At 46.6% G+C, this 19,720-nt stretch overlaps 1 protein-coding gene across 2 annotated transcripts in view; it reads right to left on the bottom strand.

Annotated features, from left to right (window-relative positions):
- Kiaa0556 (KIAA0556 ortholog) overlaps window positions 1–19,720 on the bottom strand; it is a 169,332-nt gene that overhangs the window by 69,212 nt on the left and 80,400 nt on the right. For both annotated transcript variants that reach the window (XM_026781483.1, XM_005351193.3), the window contains 2 exons: window positions 7,522–7,786; window positions 5,328–5,459 (listed from right to left, as the gene is read on the bottom strand). In XM_026781483.1, coding sequence (XP_026637284.1) covers window positions 5,328–5,459; window positions 7,522–7,786 — 397 coding nt within the window. The remainder of the gene's footprint in view (window positions 1–5,327; window positions 5,460–7,521; window positions 7,787–19,720) is intronic.

The raw sequence follows: 19,720 nt of genomic DNA, 5'->3' as shown, positions 1-19,720 counted from the left end.
GCATAGTTGCTCTTGAGCAATGGTATTCTAGAACCAGGACAGGCTCCAAAGCTACAGAGAAACCCTGTCTCGAAAAAAACCAAAAACCAAAAACCAAAAAAAAAAAAAAAAAAAAAAGCTGCAGAGAGATGCTGTACTGGTCAGCTCCCTCACTATCATGACCAAATGGATACCTTATAAAAAGACCTCAGCGCTTTAGCCCACTGCCCTTGGCCCTGCTGATTCCAGGCCCACAGAAGGCAGAGCACCAAGGCAGAGGATAGGGAGGAGGAGGCTGTCTACTTCATGGCAGGTGAGGAGCACAGAGGGAGGAAAGGGCCATGGCAAAGTTCCTGTCTGGGCATGTCCCCAGAGACCTACTTCCTTCACCTGGGTCCTGACTTCCAGTTTCTAGAACTGTAATGTAAATATCGGATTTATGCAAGATAGCTGATATGCAACCCTTGTGCAAGGGTCATTTGACCCCCAAAGACATTGTGACCCACAGGTTGAGAACTGCTGCTCTGGAGGGCCCTCACTAATACACTGCTTTAAGAATCAAAATACCAGAGGCAGCTGGTCATCTGCAGTTGATCAGATAGACCCAGTAACATGCACTTTTTTGGGTTAGCATATGATAATTATTATTGTCAACTTGATTAGCCAAAGAACTGCCTGGGAGACTAGTGAAACACACCTCTGTTAGTCAGTGAGTGTTTCTCAACACGGCTAGACCTTTAGAGTTCTAACACTCTTAATGGAAATATGATGGCATTATTAGGAGCTGGTTAACAATAGGGGGTAGGACCTAGCTGAGTAGGGTAGATCCCTAGAGACACATCTCCAGGGCCTAGACTTTGCACTGGCCTCTTCCTGTATTCCTTTTTCCTCTGTTTCCTGTCATGAAGTTGTTCCCTGGCACACTCTGGCCTCTGTGATGATCTGCCTTAGAACAGACCAGGAGACACAATTTGAGCGACCAGGGAATAAACCTTCTGAAACAGTGAACCAAATTCAATCCTACTTCCCTCAAGTTGTCCCTGTCAGCACAATGCCAGAGCCACAGCTGCTTCCATACAATGGCCTGTGTGGCTGGCTCTGATAGGGAAGGAATATGCAGTTGCTCCGCACACAGGGACCTTCACAGTGCCCATGGTGTCATTCAGGGAACACACCTTCTGCTATCTTCTCAAACTGAATAGACCTGATCCATTTCTCCCTATCCACACAGGCCACAGCCTGGGCCAGAAAATGTGGGGCTTTTGACCTCACACTGTGATTATTAGGAAAGGAGCATTCCACACCCCTCCACCTATCGGCTTGCAGAGCAGAGAAAAAGGGAGCCTGGAGTCCCTGGGCCATCTCTGGCCACCTGTGTGAGAAGTGGTTCCCACAGTGAGTTTCCTAGCCAACAACCTCAGAGGCACCTGAGAACCCTTGGGAACAAATACTTAGCTGTTTAGATCCACTGAGTCAGAGAGCAGGTGGCTGGGCTCAACCATTCTAAGGCGTGGACTTTTCATGTCTAAGTGAGCCATCAATTCATTTCCTTTGGTACTTAGGCTGTCTGATTTTTTTTCTTCTTTTACAGACAGAATATCACTTAGCCCAGGCTAGTCTCCAGCTCACTGTGTATCTGGCTCTGACCTTGAAGGCCTCTACCTCTCAGGTACCGGGATTGCAGGTGTGCACCAGCATACCCAGCCACTACCAGTTTTTATCCCTCGCTGTTGATGAGGACCGACTGGAATGTTACAAGACTCTGGACTTTGACACGCAGTACTTGTGCCGCAGGTGTCTGGACAGGAACCCTAACTACAGGGCTGTCAGCATCCTCTAACTCAGCTCGCACTGATCAGTTGGTAACACTGATACTGTTACTGTATTGCTGCAGCTGGTGGTTTCTCTGGGAAAAGTATCTCTGATAGAGACAGCAAACTTTCTGCACCAGAGACAAATTTTCACTCCCCTTCTAGAAGACGCTAGGCCTCTGTGGGGAGAGTCAGGGGTGTGACGCTGAGTGAAGAGGACGGTGCTGCACGTTAAATGCATGTTTAACTGACATAAGGTCAGAGGTATAGGCTTGGCCAAAGAAATGGAGATAAGAAGAGAAACAAAGTTTTAGAGAGTGCAGGCTATGGGTTACCATTCTAGAATGGCAGACTAATTTAACACTCTTTCATTGAAGCAACACTAAAAAACTTGATCTGAATAGTGCAGAAGTTGCTTTGTAAAAAGGAATCTATTTGAAGGCATGTCCCTATGGGGAGGGAAGGGACTGTGAGATAAATAGTACAGGGCCAGATGCAGGCAGACAGAAGGTGACACACCTGAGAGGCCTCCTCCTCTCCATGACTCTGAGAAGAGCTACCACAAGCTAGAAGCCAAGCATGGCTTGTGATGGACTCGAGGGAATGACAGTCAGAGAGTGGGAGTGATCTAGAAACAGCCAGGAGTGAGGGGTGTGGAAAGGTCAATAGCATAGATGCCTCAAAATTACTACTGACTGTATAAAATAACAACAACAAAAATAATAATAACAATGTCTAATGGAAGTTAAAACCAACAGTGATAGCATTTAAAATGGGAAGGAAACAAACATTTAGAGCTAGAGGTCTTTCTGCCAAATTACAAGTGGTAAATGTGCTAATTTAAAGTAGATGCTGATAAGTCAAGAATGCACACTGCAATCTCTAGTAATGAGTAAAAGAATAAAAGAATGTATAACTAACAATTTAATAGGGAGGGGAAAGAGGAGTAATACAAGACAATTGGTTCAAAAGAAGGCAAGAGAGGGAAGAAAAAGGGACATGAAACAGGCAAAGCAAATAAAAAAACAGATAATAAGATTGCAGGTTTAAACTCAAATGTATCAGCAATTACATTAAATGTAAATGGACTAAGCACTCCATTAAAACACACAGATTGTTGGAGGATAAAAATAAAAACTAATTGCATCCTGCTTACAAAAAAACAAACCTTAATATAGAGATGTAGGAATTTTGAAAAGAAAAGAATGAAATAAAGATACAGGCCATAAACACGGTCAAAAAAAAAGTGAGTAGCTCTATGACTGACAGCAAAAACTGTGATGCAAGTGCTGAGAGGCAGCTGTGACAATGAAAGGCTCATTTGCAAGGAAGACTAAGAAGTCTTTCTACACACCCAAACTGCAACCAAATGAAAGGTAGCGTGCATGAGCAGGCCACCCTCAATTCCATGGGAGAATGGGGTGCTGGTTTCAATGTCCTCTCAGAATGTCTTTGGAGCCTTGCACCCATAGTGGTATGAACATGCCAGCTCACTCTGCCTAGGTCTGTGGTTTGAAATACACTTCCCCTCTAACCTATAACCATAACAAAGCAGAGGGCTTCATCTGGGCTCAGCCCAGGGACCAGGATTCCCCATCCTAGAGAGAGACTCCTTTGTGTTCACTGAGAGATGCTGTATCCGTCGTGGCACTGTTGGCAAAGCCATCTGTGGCTGGCCTGGTAATCAGCCTGCTGGCTTCTGAAGACAGCTTTGACCACTGTGATCCAATCGTACCTAGGACACTGTGGTAACAAGGCCAGCTTTCCACTTTGACCTCAACTGTCAAACTTGAGATATTTGGCTGCTGGAGGAGCCAGGCCCTGAATAGCTTGTGACAAAATAATAACCACTCATGGTAACTACCTTTAATACCAATAAGCTGTTCAAAGTGAGGACTCCATCTCAAAGAGCACCTATGGACAATTCCCAGAAACTGGAGGTAATCAGATCTCCTACAGACGACTTGGTGATATGTGGGTTCCTCTGTCATGGAGCCAGGAATGTGTTCACCTCAACACCCATCACCCATGTCTGGGCTTCTTCTCACTTCTTTCTATTGTTCCCCCTTTCCCTTGCCTCCATCTCCTCTATGGCTAAACCTGGGAGAAAAGAATATTATGAATTAGTTAATGAGGCTCTGTCACTGTGACAGCTGAACTGGATCTTGAATCATATCTCCTAAGACGCTGATGATCTGGTGGGGTGGCTCAGTGGCACTCGCCTATAATGTGCAACACTCTGGGTTTAGTTGCCAATAACACACAGACACACAGACCCACCCACTGAATACTAGTCCCAGTGTACATGGATATGCCTTCCTTAGGAAAAAGGGTCTCCCAAATGATGAAGCTAAACTGTGGCCACAGGGTGGAAGCAGTGTGAGTGGTATCTACAGAACTGCTGAGTGTGGACACAGAAATACATATATGGGAGACAGCCATGAGCATGGGTCATCCTGCCACAACCCAGAGCTACAGAAGATGGGAGGTAGCCTGGAGCAAGCTTCCCTGCACCTGTGGAGGATGTCCATGTCAACACCATGCCTTGTCTAAGCAACTATGAGTGGCACTTTGTCCAGGGAGCCCCGGACAAATCCAGTGTGCACGATGACTTTAGCTCAGATACAGTTTGCCTTTTCAAGGTGTTAATAGTAACTATGACACTTGGGAGGCAGAGGCAGGCGGATCTTTGTGAGTTCGAGACCAGCCTGGTCTACAAGAGCTAGTTCCAGGACGGGCTCCAAAGCCACAGAGAAACCCTGTCTCGAAAAACCAAAAAAAAAAATAGTAACTATGAGTAGCAATAAACATATGTGAGGGCTGACATAAACTGTGTAAGTATGAGGTCTACTGTTCTGTGACACTTCATTTTAACTGTCACCCTGACAGTTCTCCTCAATGAAGGACTGTCTAGGCCAGGCTGGGCGTGTCTGTGGTAATGATCTTGTCTAGGTCAGGCTGGGCGTGTCTGTCGTGATGATCTTGTCTAGGACAGGCTGGGCGTGTCTGTGATGATCTTGTCTAGGACAGGCTGGGCATGTCTGTGAATGATTGATTATGTTAATTGATGTGAGAAGAACCAGCCAAGAAGTGGGTGGCACCCTTCCCTGAGTTTGGGTTCTAGACTGCATAAAAGAGGAGAGAGCAAGCTGAGTGTGAGCATTCATGCTTTTGTTCTCTGCTCTACGATGATGTGACCAGCTGCTTCAGATTCCTGCCTTGACGTCCTTGCCACGATGGGACCATGACCTAGTGCTGTGAGCTAAAATCAGCCCCCTGTCCCCTAAGTTGCTTTTGTCTGGATACTTTGTCACAAGACAAGGAAATGAAATATATGTTCCATACCCAGCACTGGAAAAATTTCAAATATTAATAATAATAATACTTTAATGAGCACTAGAAAAAACTGTAGCAAGTGACTCTAGGTCAGGTCAGCCCTCCAAGGAGGGTAAGGAAGAAGCAAGACCTTCATCATGGTGCCCACTGGGTGTACCCACCCCTCACCCCCACAATTCACTCAGGGCCCACAACTCTTACTGGAGCAGGCCCTCTCCTGGTCTGTAAACACAGTGGGGGGCTGTGGATTCAGGATCAACTCTGGTTTGCTGGGGATGAAGACTTCAGCATTGTCCTTCCGCTTAGCAGATAAAACCCTCTCCATTTTATTGCCTGTGGGGAAGCAATGGATTCTGTCAGCCACTGAGTGCAGGAGAACAGGGCATTCCCCTCACACGCTTGTTTATCATTTGCTCACTTGTTCACCCAACAAATATTTATTGACCTTTTCTGTACCAGGAACCTTGCTAAAAGGGGATTAGGGGAATCTATAGACAGCATTGATAAATAAATGAGACGCTTTGAGCAAGACGCAGGGTTCAGTGTCTAACATTTCCCGTCGGGAAAGGTCCTTACTAACAGCGTGTGCACACACAGGGATGGCAACTGTGGTAAGGCCTCACAAAGTTAGGGCAGCTGGCAGGCCAATGAGGCACTGGCTTTAATTGGTGCAAGCAATGATGCCAGCAAGGGCATCTTGGAGATGAAGGGGCACAGGAAAATGCATTCAGAGTCCTCGGGGACTCATAGTCTAGCTGAAGAGAAGGACAGCTGAACAGACGAGAAAACAGGATGCAGACAGAAGTCAGGAAGCAGAGTCAGGGGACAGGGCTGGCAAAGGTACACATGGTAATGATGAAGAGGATTCTTGTGGGTGATGAGCGTATTACCCGGGTCACCAGATGTGGGAAGGGCACATGCAAAGGCTCAATGAAGGCTTCGAAGCTGAAGTCTGTCCTGGCTGGAGGTTCAGACTGCTGCCAAACCTACCCTCAAGAGCGCTCACACTAGTGGTGCAGAGGTGACTTCTGATGGCAGGTGGTAGATAGTTTTTAGGAACTTGTCTGTATGTGGTGCTAGGGGTAGAATCCAGAACCAGGTGTCAGGCATGGTAGGCATATGTTCTACTCTGAGCCCCGGGCCCAGTCCTGAATGCATTTCTGTAACTCAGTGTGTATGGGAAGATGTATAACTAACATGTCAAACCTTTGAAGGACACGAAAGTCACACACAGGACAAGTGTGGGCAGGAGGATCAAGGACAGAGGAGAAAACACCTGAAGACCCCAAAGGCAGACACAGTGTTTGGTCTCTGTATTCGGGGACCTCCTGGCCTGGGAAACAAGCAAACCCAGGAGGAGACTATCAAGCACAAGGCATTCACTAACACACTCTCTGCTCACTCACAGGCTCCAGCCACACTGACCCTTTGCTTCTGCACACCAAGTCCCGACCCTCTTGGAGTCCCTGGGTCTGCTGTTCCCTGCCCCAGGAAGGCAGGGCCCAGCGCCACACTAGCACAACCTCTGCTGGGAAGACTGCTCTACTACTCCAGCTACAGCAGCCCACCTGGGCCCATCCCCACCCCCACCAGCATCTCACTGTAACGGTCAGAGGTCACCTTCAAGCAGGTGCCCCACCGCTCAAGCCCCTGCTCCAATAGTGTTCCTGCTGCTTTCCAAGGCTGTTTTCTGAAAAACTTCCTCAAGTGGACAGCAGCTGCTTCTGCCTGCCTTGCTTCCTTGATCCCTCAGGTTCTCCTTAGCCACACCTTCTCCGCATGTGAACACAATCACACCCCTTAGTCCTATGGTTAGCCCAGCTCATCAGCCCCAAAGAGACTAATTCGGAGTGGCAGCAACCTGTGGTAGACTTGCTACTGTGAATTTTGAGAGACGCTGACTTTCTAGTGACCCAACAAGACCCATGTCTCCTATGAAGGCAGTTATGCCTCGAATGCCAGAAAGTTTCCTCAGAATGGAACTAACTCAAGGGAAATCTGACAAAGGGGGGAAGCAATAGGAGGGAGGAGAGGAGGAGAGAGGGCAAAGGGAAAGAGGGGGTAGAGGGCAGTAGGGATGGGAGGGGAGGGCAATGGGCCCTACTCCAGCTCTGCCCTTTACAGTTATATAAGGCAATACCAGTCCCCTTTGCATTAACCAGTCGGGATGCAGATGCCACTAAATTTCCCACAATACACTAAAGATGGTTCCCATGGGAAGGCCTGAGGTCTTCGGAAGCCTTTGGTGCCTTTCCCTCTTAGTACACAGGGCCCAGCTGTTTCCCTCTGGTCCAGAATTCATTTGTGCTGAGTTTCCAAGCACTGTGGAACACTGAGTCCTAGGACTAAATACAGAGATACAAGAGGCCAAAAAAAGCTCATGAGAAGAGCTCACTTTTAGAAGCTGGGTTAAACTCCATCACCACAAGGGTATCTGTGCCCTGGGGAGGCCGGCCTTCCAGCTCCTGGTCCTTGGGGACATCCTTCTGCACTGTGTCCTGGCTGGGAAGAGGAAACTCATCGGTGGTATGGCCTGGCATTAAGAGGTCCTCAGTCTCGGTCTCAGAGAGGACGTCTTCCTCAATAGAGTCGTACTCGTCACTGGAGCCATCCTCCTGCGTCTGGAGGTTTGTGCTGAGTCCCAGACCTTTTCTCAGCTCCTGTAGAGAGCCCAGGAGACATGAAAGGTAAGGACTTGTATAAAAATAGACATTCTGAACCAAAGAATGACTCCTCCCAACATCCAGCAGCATCTGCGCCAGGGTGCTGGTGTTGCTTTGAAGATAGCAAAAAACAGTCAGAGGGGAATGAAGTGGGGTGCGGCACTTATGGTACTGCCTTAGTCAGTGTTCTGCTGCTGTGAAGAGACACTATGGCCAAGGCAGCTCTTATAAGAGGGAGCATTAAATTGGGATTTGCTTTCAGACCTTAGTCCTAGTTATCATCATTGAAATTTATTGCATGTGTATTTAAAATAAATGAGAAAACTCAAATGACTGATGATTGAAACCTGTATGTGATAGTTGCCACTGGCATGAACTCAGGAAATGAGGGACATGTGGCTGGAAGAAAGGGATCCTGTCATGTAGAAAATTCTGAGGCAATTATGTCCTGGGGTTCCATGGGACACTAAGCTTGTCAGTGTTGAGCCTGGGTATTTAAAAGCTGGACAGATTGCTAAGTGCTAAGTTGAAGGTCTGCTTTCCTCTAGCTGCTGAGCAAAATGCAAGAGGCAGGAGGTGGAGCTGGGGGGAAAACTGCCAGGGGAAGGGAACCAAGGGCTCATTTTCTTCTCCTCAGCTAGCAGAAGAAGCAACACCTGCAGACTGGCTGTCAGGAAAGCATATCCTGGAGAGAAAACCAAGGCAACAGCAAGACTTCCCCTATGGTTTGTGGATTTCTTGGGCCACCTTAGCAGAGACAGGATTATCCGGGGAAGACTGGGGAGGAAAAGGAAGGTCTGATGGAGGGAATTCTACAGACACCCATGTAACCAAAGTGGTTTCTGAGAACATCCAGCTGCCAGAAACAAGCTAGAACAGGATGGGAGCACAAAAGACCAAATAAAAAAGGCTGCCCGGGTGCCGGTCTACAGGCAGGAAAGGAGCCAGAGAGACTCATCTACAAATACATGCTGTCTTCCCTGAGGAAGCAAGATCCCGAAGACTGCACCAGGGGCTGAGAGGGTAGAGGGCAGACACAGAGAATTACTCCCAGGCCTGGACTCTTTGAAATTGCTTGAGTTGGAGGGTTCCTTTCTTCCTCTTGTCCCAATGCCTATGTCTGCTATGCCACAGGTAAAATAGATGTGAATCTTGTTGGGGTGGGGTAAGAGAATGGATAACAGTAGACTTAACAGAAGCCCCCAAAAGATGTTCTCTGGGACCTGTGAACATGTGCCCTTCTATGGCAAAAGACCTTCTCAGATGAAATTAAGGATCTGCTGAGATCACCAAGGCAGGCCTGGAGGAATTATGGGGCAATCAACAGAGAGGCAGGAAGAACAGCATCAGCAAGTCCTAAGAATGGAAGCAGACGTCAGGAAGGAGAGAAGATGCTAGTCCTGGCTCTGAATGGAAAGGATACAGCCAAGCAGAGCAGGTGCCTCTAGGACCCAGATTCCTTCCTGGAACCTGCAGAAGACACAGAGGCCTGCTCACACCTTGAGCTCAGCCTGATGACGGTGAGTTTGAGTCTCTGACTCCCAGCACTGTTAGGTAAGCTGCTAAGGCAATGGGAAGTTGCAGCAGCAGCAACAGCAGCAGGAACACAATATAAATTTGTGTCTTTTCCAGTTTCTTCTCCTACTGCCCCACCCTATACCAGCACCAGGGCTGGTTACTTAGCAACTGCACTACTGTCTAGAGCATAGTGGAGCTTGGTAAATACTTGCTGAATGAGTAAATTACATGGAAGCCTGTATGGTGACTTAGCAGAGATAGGAGACACTTCCACACCTTAGGGGAGGTGACATCAATGAGAGGACCCTTAGCAAATTAATTTACTCCTCTGGGCCATACTTTGACTTCCAACATTTGACTTACCATGCCCCGATATACTGCACTGTGATAATAAAGCTATGGTCTGAACTGGGCATAGTTCTCCCTACCAAGAGGACATTTGGCAATGACTAGAGCCTTTTTAATCACAACATGTGTGGAGGGAGCCAGCAACGACACTGCTGGACTGGTTGGAAGGCAGCGGACAATTTTCACTTCAGAGGATGATCTGGTCACAGTGCCGACTGTGCTGAGGTCAAGAAGCCCTGTGTTAGAGGAAGCACACATTCACCACCGTGTCCAAAGGATAATGCTGATATGGTCTGGGCAGGCCTCACGGGAGCCAAACTGAGATTCTGGCTCAAGTCATCAAAGTCTAGCTGGGGTGAGCAGTCAGAGATCAGCAGAATTCCTCCTCCTCTCCAGGGAAACAGGAATTTCTGGGCACCTGCTGTTGGATGGCGGCCTTAGCTACAGCTCATCTTTCACAGCAGAATAATGCCCTGAGCTCTGTACAACACTCAGGCCCTTCTCATCTGATCTTCCCAATAACCTGGCCGGACTAAACACCTGAGCCCCAGGGTCACTTGAACTTGGCAATAACTCTCAATGGAGTAAGCTTAAGTTTCTAGGAAAAGCCCTCTCTGTTCATGAATCTCTATTATTTTGGCCCAGTTACTTTTATTTTTCCAAGACAGTGTTATTTTTGTATAGCCCAGGCTGGCCTTGAACTCAGCCTGCCTCTGCCTCCTGAGTGCTGGGATTAAAAGTGGCACCACCAACCCAACTATTAAAAGGAACAGGTGGAAGCCAACCAGGAGAGTGAGTCCTGCCACTGTCCTTGAAATCCCACTCAGCCCTAGGGCCCAGAACAGTCCTCACTGATATCCAAAGTAGATTGAAGCTCCATCCACAGCCGGTTCCAGGCATGAGACATTGGGATGCATACAGCCAGGGCCAATGAACCAGATTCTTCTGTTACTTTGCCACCTTCACGGGCTGCAATTCCACATTTATGTGACAACAGTCCTATGTTTATGGGGATCCTTAAAGAACAGAGTCCCTCAGCTTGTGTAACTCCTCACAGTGATTAAGTGGCGGGTGGAACATGTGCTCGCTGCCACCAGTCCTTACTCCTTCTAGAAAACCCTGAGGAAAGACTGATTCTACTACATTCCATCAATAAAAAAGACAGCCATTCCACAAGCCCATCCCTGCAGCCCATTAGCTTCCAGGTCAAAAACTGTTCAAAGCACATTGATTGTGCCTTAACTTTAGAGCCCACTTAGTAGTGTGTGTGTGTGTGTGTGTGTGTGTGTGTGTGTGTGTGTGTGTGTGTTTAAACACTTGGGATGGAAGCCAGGACCTTGCACCTTGCAGGTAAGTGCTCTACCCCTGAACTACAGTCCCAGCTTTTGGTTTTATGAATCAGGGTCTCACTAATCATGTGCCCACACTTGCTGGGAGGCTGTGCTGATGGCCAGTCACGTGCAAACAAGGAGACAAGACCTCTGCTCTCACAGGAGCACACAGTGTGCTGGGGGAGCCAGCAGAAAGAAAGACAAATGGCAATTCCCACAGCTCAATATCAGTTCATCATTCACTAAGCTGATGGATCGTTTCTGAACTAGTATTTCTCATGACAAAGAAAGCAAATTTCAATAATCCCTGTTTCAACCTCCTTTCTTTTTCTTCCATAAATCAATATAAATGTGAAGACCAAACAGTATTTACAAGTATAAAACACATACAGACAGAAACAGAGAGAGAGAGAGGGAGGGAGAGAGAGAGAGAGAGAGAGAGAGAGAGAGAGAGAGAGAGAGAGAGAGAGAGCCTAGCCTCTACTTGGCTGTACTTTTTTTTTTCTCTCACTAAGAAAAGGACTCCATTTGCTTGCAGGAGGTGAGTGACCTTAGAATCCGGGGATGCTCATGTGATCTGAAACCATCTGTTACAGAAGCAAGGCGAGCTGCTCTAAGAAGCAGCATTTCCTCTAGAAAGAACCATTCAGAACCTTTCCATCTGTGAGAGCGGGACCTTGGCTACGATGGTGACTTTGAAAGCCAAGCTATCGGCACTTCAAAGTGGTGCCCTGCTGTGGGATCTATAAGGGGCTTTGAAGTTGTCACCCAGAATTTTCTCTGGAAAAACTCACTTTATACTTTGCTTTAAAACTTGATTATATTCAATTTCAGTGTTCAATGTTTCAAATGCTAAGTTCAAGAACCTTCCATATGAAGGTCATGGTGCAGACTTCATAGAAACTGAGCTGACTGCACACAAAATGCCCTCCTCATGAAGAGTTGGGGGTGAGGGGTAAGGGACTGGATGCTGAAGATGGAAGGCATGGCTATAGAAAACACTTCTAAAATGCAGTCAGAGTTTGATGGCCTGGAGTCCAGTATCTGTCCACAAGCCTCCTCTGTCTGCTGGGCTAAGAGTAAAACTGGGTAACTATCAAATGCCAAGGTCTCACAATGACATCAGTAACTGCCACAGCAGCTTCAACTACCAAGCTGTTGCTGTATACCAGGCACCAGCCAAACTCTCTGTGTACCTCATTTCAGCTCTATGACACCCTGGTGCACTGAGCGGTGGCATCATTTCGGCTCAGTAGAATGAAGGACAAGGTCACACAGCTGGTAATGGCAGAGCCAGTATTCCGATATTGACTGGTTGAGGCCAAGGCCAGGCTATTGACTACCCTGCTAGGTACCAACTCAGAGCAGATGTCTCCTGAAGAACTGAAGACGGAACTGATGACCTTTGACACAAAGCTGCCAGGAGCTAGTACATGTTTTAAAGAATGTGCTATGGCTTGGATATGGAATGTCTCACAGAAGATCATGACTTGAGCCCTGGGTTCCTAGTTGATGCTACTTGGAGAATCAGTAGCAACTTTGGGAGGAGCTTTGTAACCTGGCCCAGCTTCAGCCCTCTCCACTAGTCGCTTCCATGTGCACAGCCTGTCCTGCTGCTACTAACTACGCCAGTCCGCTCTCCTTTGACGGAATGAGCCTCCCTCCCTTAAGTCTTTCCAGAGGATAAGACAGAACATGCTGAGCATTAGTAGATGGAGCATTACGCCCTGGGCCATCCTGAGAAAGCAGAATGAAGTGGGTCTAAGTTCATTCACACAACCCTCCTAGGCCCCAAAGGCTTTTTATCCTGTACTGGTTGATTGATAAGTTATTTTTATTCATTCATTTACTTAAGAAGTATTGGGTGGGTCACTGAGGTGACTCAGTGGGCAAGAGCAATTGCCACCAAACCTGATGACTTGAGCGTGATTCCCAGCTCCCACGTGGTAGAAGGAAAGAAACAATTTGCACACTTTATCCTCTGACCTCCACTGTAGGTCACAGCACAAGAACGCACAAGTGTGCACGCATGAGTACACACACGTACACATGTCTACATACATAATTGTCATTTTTAAAACTAAGAATTGGGGCCAGACAGATGGCTCAGATGGCAAAGTGCTTGTACTAGCCTGATGACCTACGGAGGTCAATTCCCAGAACCACATGGAAGGAAAAAGCCCACTCCTATCAAGTTTTCCTTTGATCTCCACACACGTGCACATCCATACACAAATAAATAAACAAATGTAAGAAATTAACTTAAAAACTTTAAATAAATATTCTTATGAAGATATCTGTCTCTCATAATCAGACACAGCTGACAAAGGCAAGGAACATGGACAGGATAGCTGAAGCTCCTGTTCTCATGGAACTTGTGACTGGGCAACAAGACAGCCATTTGATAAGAGCCCTCCCTGGGGCTCTCAGGTCACAAACTGCTCAGCGCACATGACTTGTGTCCCAACTTTAGGGCCCACTCTGTAGTGTGTGTGCACGCGCATGCATGTGTGTGTGTGTTTGTGTTCATGTGTGCGTGTGTGTGTCTGTTTAAATGCTGATGATGGAACCCAGGACCTTACACGGGGCAGGCAAGTGCTCTCCCACTGAGCTACAGCAGCTTTTGGTTTTATAAATCAGAGTCTCACTAAGTTTCCCAGGCTATCTTTAGACTTACTATGTAGCTCTGCCTGGACTAGAACTTGTGATCCTCCTGCCTCTACCTCCTGCTTTCTTAGTTTATAGGAGTGTCTTACCAGGCCCGGGTCTACTCTGTACCTTTCAAAATCACATTTTGCATATCAGTTTGCATAGAACTACCTGAGAAAATTTTGAATTATACTGTGTATGACTCAAATATTGTACAAAGGATGAGAAGATGACTCAACAGATAAAGCGCTTGCCATACAAATGTGTGAACTGGAGTTTGGATCTGAGAATCTGCATAAAAGCTGGGCAGGCAAGGTAGTCAACTGTAATTCCAGCATTTGGTAGGCAGAGATAGGGATCATCAGGATAAGCTAGCTAGCTAGCTAGACTAGACAAGCCAGAATCAATGAGCTCTGGGCTCTGGGAGAGACTCTGAACAAGGTGGAGAATGACCAAGGAAAATGCCTACTGACAACTTTAGGCCTATATACATATACACCCATACACATGCTTACATACATCTACACACAACCCCCCACAGATATATACGTTTACACACACGTGTGAGCCCACACATGTGAACATGCACATATATAACATACATATATACTCACATGCATACACACTGAATACACATGTACCTTCACACACATGAGCCCCCATGTGTATGAACATGAAAACATACATTCACATACATAATATACACATGCAAAAAAAGATTGCACAATATTTTTACTTTTCTGCTGTCCTTTGCCATCTATGGATTTTCATTAATTTTCCAAGCTAGATGTATTGATGAAGTACCTGATGTTCTGTGTGCTAGTCCACCACTAAAGGCATGCCAATGGGTGACAGAGGAGAAAGACTTCATGCTCAGGAAACAGAAGGTATAAGAGCCTTTTGGACCTGATCTAATGAGAAGCCCCAGACAAGCCTCTCAGCAACACCCATCTCAGCATCATGCCTGAGCCTGTGCAGAGCAGGGGCTGGCTGAAGGATCCAGAGGTGGAAGCTGGATACAGCTGGATAGAGACCACATGAGACTGCCGCTGAAGAACGGTTGCAGCCATCTGAGACACACAGAGCACGTTCCTGGAGAACTGGAGGCACAGAGTCACAAACCAAATATGGGCAGTAAAATTCAGCAGAAGGCTACTGAGGTCTGGTTTCTGGGCACACTTGTGTATACATACAGCTGAGTCAGCCAGAATCAGGTAAGAGGAAGCCCTGCAGCAGGCAGTCACAGCTGATTTAGGGGGGCATGTGAAGCCAACTTGTGGGCTTAAGGGTAGGACAGCAGGGCACACTCCGGAAAAGAACCTTCCCAAGGTTGACAGAGAGTTTGCCATTTGGAGGAGAAGTCAAGGTCTCCAGCTCACAGAGCACGCACATCGCACGCACGTTGTAGCCACTCTCACGCCCTGATGTCAAGAGATACCAGTACAGGAAGAAGTAACAGGACAACCAAGAAGAGACAGATGCTCTGGTGATTCAGCTCTTTGAAAGACAGGCACCAACTTGAGTAATTTAATTTAAGAAAGAACTAATATCCAAGAAAAGGGAATTTGACAGGAGAGGTGGAAGCCGATTTTAGAAGCTGGGAGACTGTCATCCCCACAGAGACGCATGGGGAACTCATCCATGAAAGAGAAGCAGCTAGCAATCTTACAACTTTTAATTTCATCATTAACACTTCTAGAAAGATAAATTAAGTCAGGAAGAGCACCAAAGGGTGACTAATTAAGTATGCTAGAAATCATGCCAAGTGACTTTATAAGAATATAGTGCCCCAAAGACAAAAAGAAAAGCACCACCAAAGTCTGCTGGGTGGAGAGGTCTACAAAGTATTGTCCAAATCAAGATCCAGAGGGCAAACATTCAGATGGAGCAGCCTCAACTACTCTGCTTTTCTTCACTTTTTAATGTTTATGTGTATGGGTATTTACCTGCATGTATGTCAGATCCCTGGAACTGGAGTGTTAGGATCAAGCCCAGGTTCTTTACAAGAACAGCAATGCTCTTAACTACTGAGACATCTTTCAAGTTCTCTCACCTGCCTTTAATGGGCAAAGACAATGACACTGATGTAGTCACATAGATGAAAGGTACATTCCATGAAGAGTCATTTTGATACCATCAGACAAAAAGACAAAAATATAACAGACACTACAAAGCTAAAGAGATGTAAGAAAATGGACACATTTGTGAAAATCAGCCTGATGAAGCAGACCAACAGCTGAGACTGATGATGGCAGGAACCGGTTGATGAGCATTCCAAGGAAGGCTTACTCACGATGTAAATGCTGGGCTGGGGTTTCAGCTGAGCAATGGAGTGCTTACCTTGCCTTGTGTGCTTGAGGCCCTAAGTCTCACCTCAGCACCACAAACAAACTGAGCACTTCACCCTCATCCAGCTCTTACTCTGAATCTCTAGGTATGTGAGATGCGATGGGGGAATGGAGGGGATATGTGGACTTGTGTGCACATGCATGTGGGTAGGTCAGGGGTCAGTTCTGAGTGTCTTCCTTTTCACTCTCTACCTTCCTTTCTGAGCAGGGTCTCTCACTGAACCTGGAGCTCACTGATTAGCCTGGCTGGCCAGAGAACCGCAAAGATCTCCTTGCATTTGCCTCCCCAGTGGTGACACTGAGCTTTTCCCATGGCTTTGGGGAGCAGGCTTGGAGCTCACATTTTAAATACGCTCTTGGTATTCTAATGTGGGCGGTTGAAGACCAGACTTTTAAGACTTAGCAAGTTAAATGACACTACTGACAATCTGCGGTAAATTTTCTGTTCCTGTGAGAAATCACCATGACCACAGCAAGTTATAGAGGAAGGGTTTATTTGGGTTACGGTTCCATCACCATAACATCAGGAAGGCATGACAGTCAACAGCATAGCAGCTGGAAAAGCAAGCTGAGAGCTCACATCCTGACCACTAACATGAAGCAGGGAGAGAGCAAGAGGAATCACACAAGTCTGTAAACTCTCAAAGCCCCCTTCTAGTGACATACTTCCTTCAACAGTCTTCCCAGACAGTGCCACCAGCTGGGACCAAGTGTTCAAATACATGAACCTATGGGGAACATTCCCATTCAGATCACCACATAATATGATTGAATTTAATAAGTATATTGAGAACTTTACATCAAAAAGAGAATGGTTATTCTTTTGAAGTATCAAAGAAGACTCATAAAAATGAACTGGAGGCCACAAATCAGACCTCAGTAACTTCTGAACCAGAAAATCAAACAAGCTACCTAAATGCAGTCAATTAGAGATTAACATGAAAGGCAAAATTGGAAAAATAAAATCTACTTACTCAGAATGTCTAGAAAACCTTTGAAATTAAGAAAGGAAAGCCCTTGTGAAGCCCTCGGTTTATTAGACACAAATGGCACCAGCAGCACCACAGTGAGGAGTGGAGGGTGAAGACAGCACTACGCTTAGACTAACTCAACCTTTTCACCTCCAGAGCAGAGTAGGGCTGTGGTGGTCCAGATGAGAGTGGCCCCACAGGCTAATAGACTTGAATGCTTAGTCACCAAGGAGTGGCGCTGTTTGAGAAGGATTAGACAGTGTGGCCTTGCTGGAGTAGCTGAAGTGTGTCACTGACACACTCGGGTTTTCAAAAGCCCAAGCCTGGCCCAGTGTCACACTCTTAGCCTGTGGACCAGGTTATAGTTCTCAGCTACTGCTCCAGTGCCATGCATGCCACCATGCTCCCTGCCATGATGATTATGTACCAACCCTCTGAAACTGTAAGCCAGCCCAACTAAACACTTTCTTCCATGAGAGTTATCTTAGCTATGATGTCTCTTCAACAGCAACAGAGCAGCGACTAAGACAAGTGCGGGGGTGGGTAAACGATGAACTTGTGGATGCGGTTAATAGGAACAGGGGTAAGGAGCCTGAACAACTGCAGAAACCAAAATGCTTAGGGAAGGGAGAAAGAAGTAAAGGCTAAGATGACATGAAATAGAAATAAATGAGTAAACAGACAGATGACCAAATGGGGCACACACAGCTCAATCCAGCTCAGCCCAGCTAAAAGCAGAGAGCCTTTTTCAGATTTACTTCTAGATTGTTTGAATCTTCTTAATGAGAAAGCACTTATGCATTAGCAGCTACATAAAATGACAGAAAAGAATGGAAAATACTTATGAAATTCTAAATAGGCTATACACGTGAGGCATAAGCCAGACCATTTATACTATTATTGACTGGGAGGTCACTCTTTATTGTTAGCAAATTGGAAAAGCTGCTTTAGTGAGCCACATTCCATCTGGCAGCTTCATTGGCATGAGCCCGCATGGGGGGCAGGGTGGCCACGTGGCCCTTCTGCTGCCCCATTAGTGCATTAGTGCCGGCTCAGCATTGCTGTACAGTGCATGCATCATTCATGCTCAGCATGGCACCAGCCCCGCCCTGCTGGCCTCCTGCTGCTGCCCCCCTGGCTCAGGGCCTACTAAGGTCATAGGCCAGTCTGTGCTTCATTCTGAGCTGGCTGGCTGGCTGGGCAGCTCTGGCTGCCCTAATGGTCCTGGGTAGCACAGAGGCTAATTCTAGTGCTACTGGGAAGGAGAGAGTCCTCCTCTTTCACCAGACTGTCAAAGTCTTCAGTCTAAAAAAGGAAGTTAGAAGTTGGTGTTACAAGGGCCAAATCTGGCCATAGCTATTTTTTGTTTGGAGCATAGAAAATTATGAATTAATTATCAAAAAATGGAAGATATCTGGGGTTAGAGCATTGGCTCAGTGGTTAAGAGCACTGTCTGTCTGCTCTTTTAGAGGATCTGGGTACAGTTCCCAGCACTCACATGGCTGCTCATAATTGTCTAGAATTCTAGTTCCAGGGGGATCCAATGTCGTCTTCCAGTCTCTGAGGGCCCTGAACATATGTGTTGCACAGACTTAGCATGCAGGCAAAGCACTCACATACATAAAATAAAAAATTTTACAAAATTAAACATACCTCTTGTCAGCTACCTAACTTCAGTTAAAACGAGAAAAAGCTTAACTCCATAGGCCCTGCATTGTACGGTGACAGCTAACTAAGGCTATCCTTGGCACTCCCCACCATGCCATAGGGCCCTGCATTATATACTTTAATTTAGAACACCTATCCAAATTCCCCACTGTCTACTCTACCCTAAGTAGGACAGAAATTCTTTTTAAGTTTTTAAAACAAAGTTCATTATATTTATTCATCCATTTGGTATATGTGGGGGTGAGGGATACACACACAGCAGGCATGTATGTGGAGGTCAAAGGACAACAATTCAGGGGAGTCAGTTCTTTCCCTCCACCATTTAGGTCCCAGGGATCACATCCAGGCAGTTGGCCCGTCTTTACTAACTTATATGTTCTTACACGGAGCTTAGACAATATTGTCCCTGTAATTACATCAAGGAGATGCAATGTGGCAGTGAGTCTCACGAACACTTAGGCCATACCCTTCTTCCTCGCACTGACCCAATCACTCAATTATTCAGTTCCCTTGTTTAATAAAGAGTTGTTTGTGTACTAACTACACCAGGCAATTTTCTAAAGTCCAAAAACACAGCTGGGCATGCATATCTCAGGAGAGACGGCAGGAGAACCTCTGTGAGTTTGAGGCCAGCCTGGACTACATAATGAATTCCAGGACAGTCAGAGTTGCATGGTGAGACCCTGTTTGAAAAAAAATCAAAAAGCAAAATCCAATAATGTCTAAAAGCATACTGGACAACAAGATAGAGCTGGGTCTGGAAGTGGGAGGTGTGTCTACCTGCCAGTGACCTATAGGACAACTCCCAGGATGAGTCCTGCCCTGGGAATAGCATGTCTTCTCTGCTGATACTAAGTTTGGAATAAAGATGTTCTTCTATAGCCTAGGAGCCTCAAGTTCAGAGATGGCAGAAAGAGGAGCTACTTAAGCCATCCCATCCCTTCTGTTGGAAAAGGAAAGGTGGCTCCTGTGGGCTGGTGGGCTGGGTTCTACAAGAAAGCAGACTAGCCGGGAGGTGGTGGCGCACGCCTTTAATCCCAGCACTCGGGAGGCAGAGGCAGGCGGATCTCTGTGAGTTCGAGACCAGCCTGGTCTACA

This window comes from Microtus ochrogaster, chromosome 8 (genome assembly GCF_000317375.1).
Source record: "Microtus ochrogaster isolate Prairie Vole_2 chromosome 8, MicOch1.0, whole genome shotgun sequence".
Lineage (NCBI taxonomy): Eukaryota > Metazoa > Chordata > Mammalia > Rodentia > Cricetidae > Microtus > Microtus ochrogaster.
Note: the sequence above shows the minus strand (reverse complement) of the source record. Positions and strands in the feature narration are given on the sequence as shown.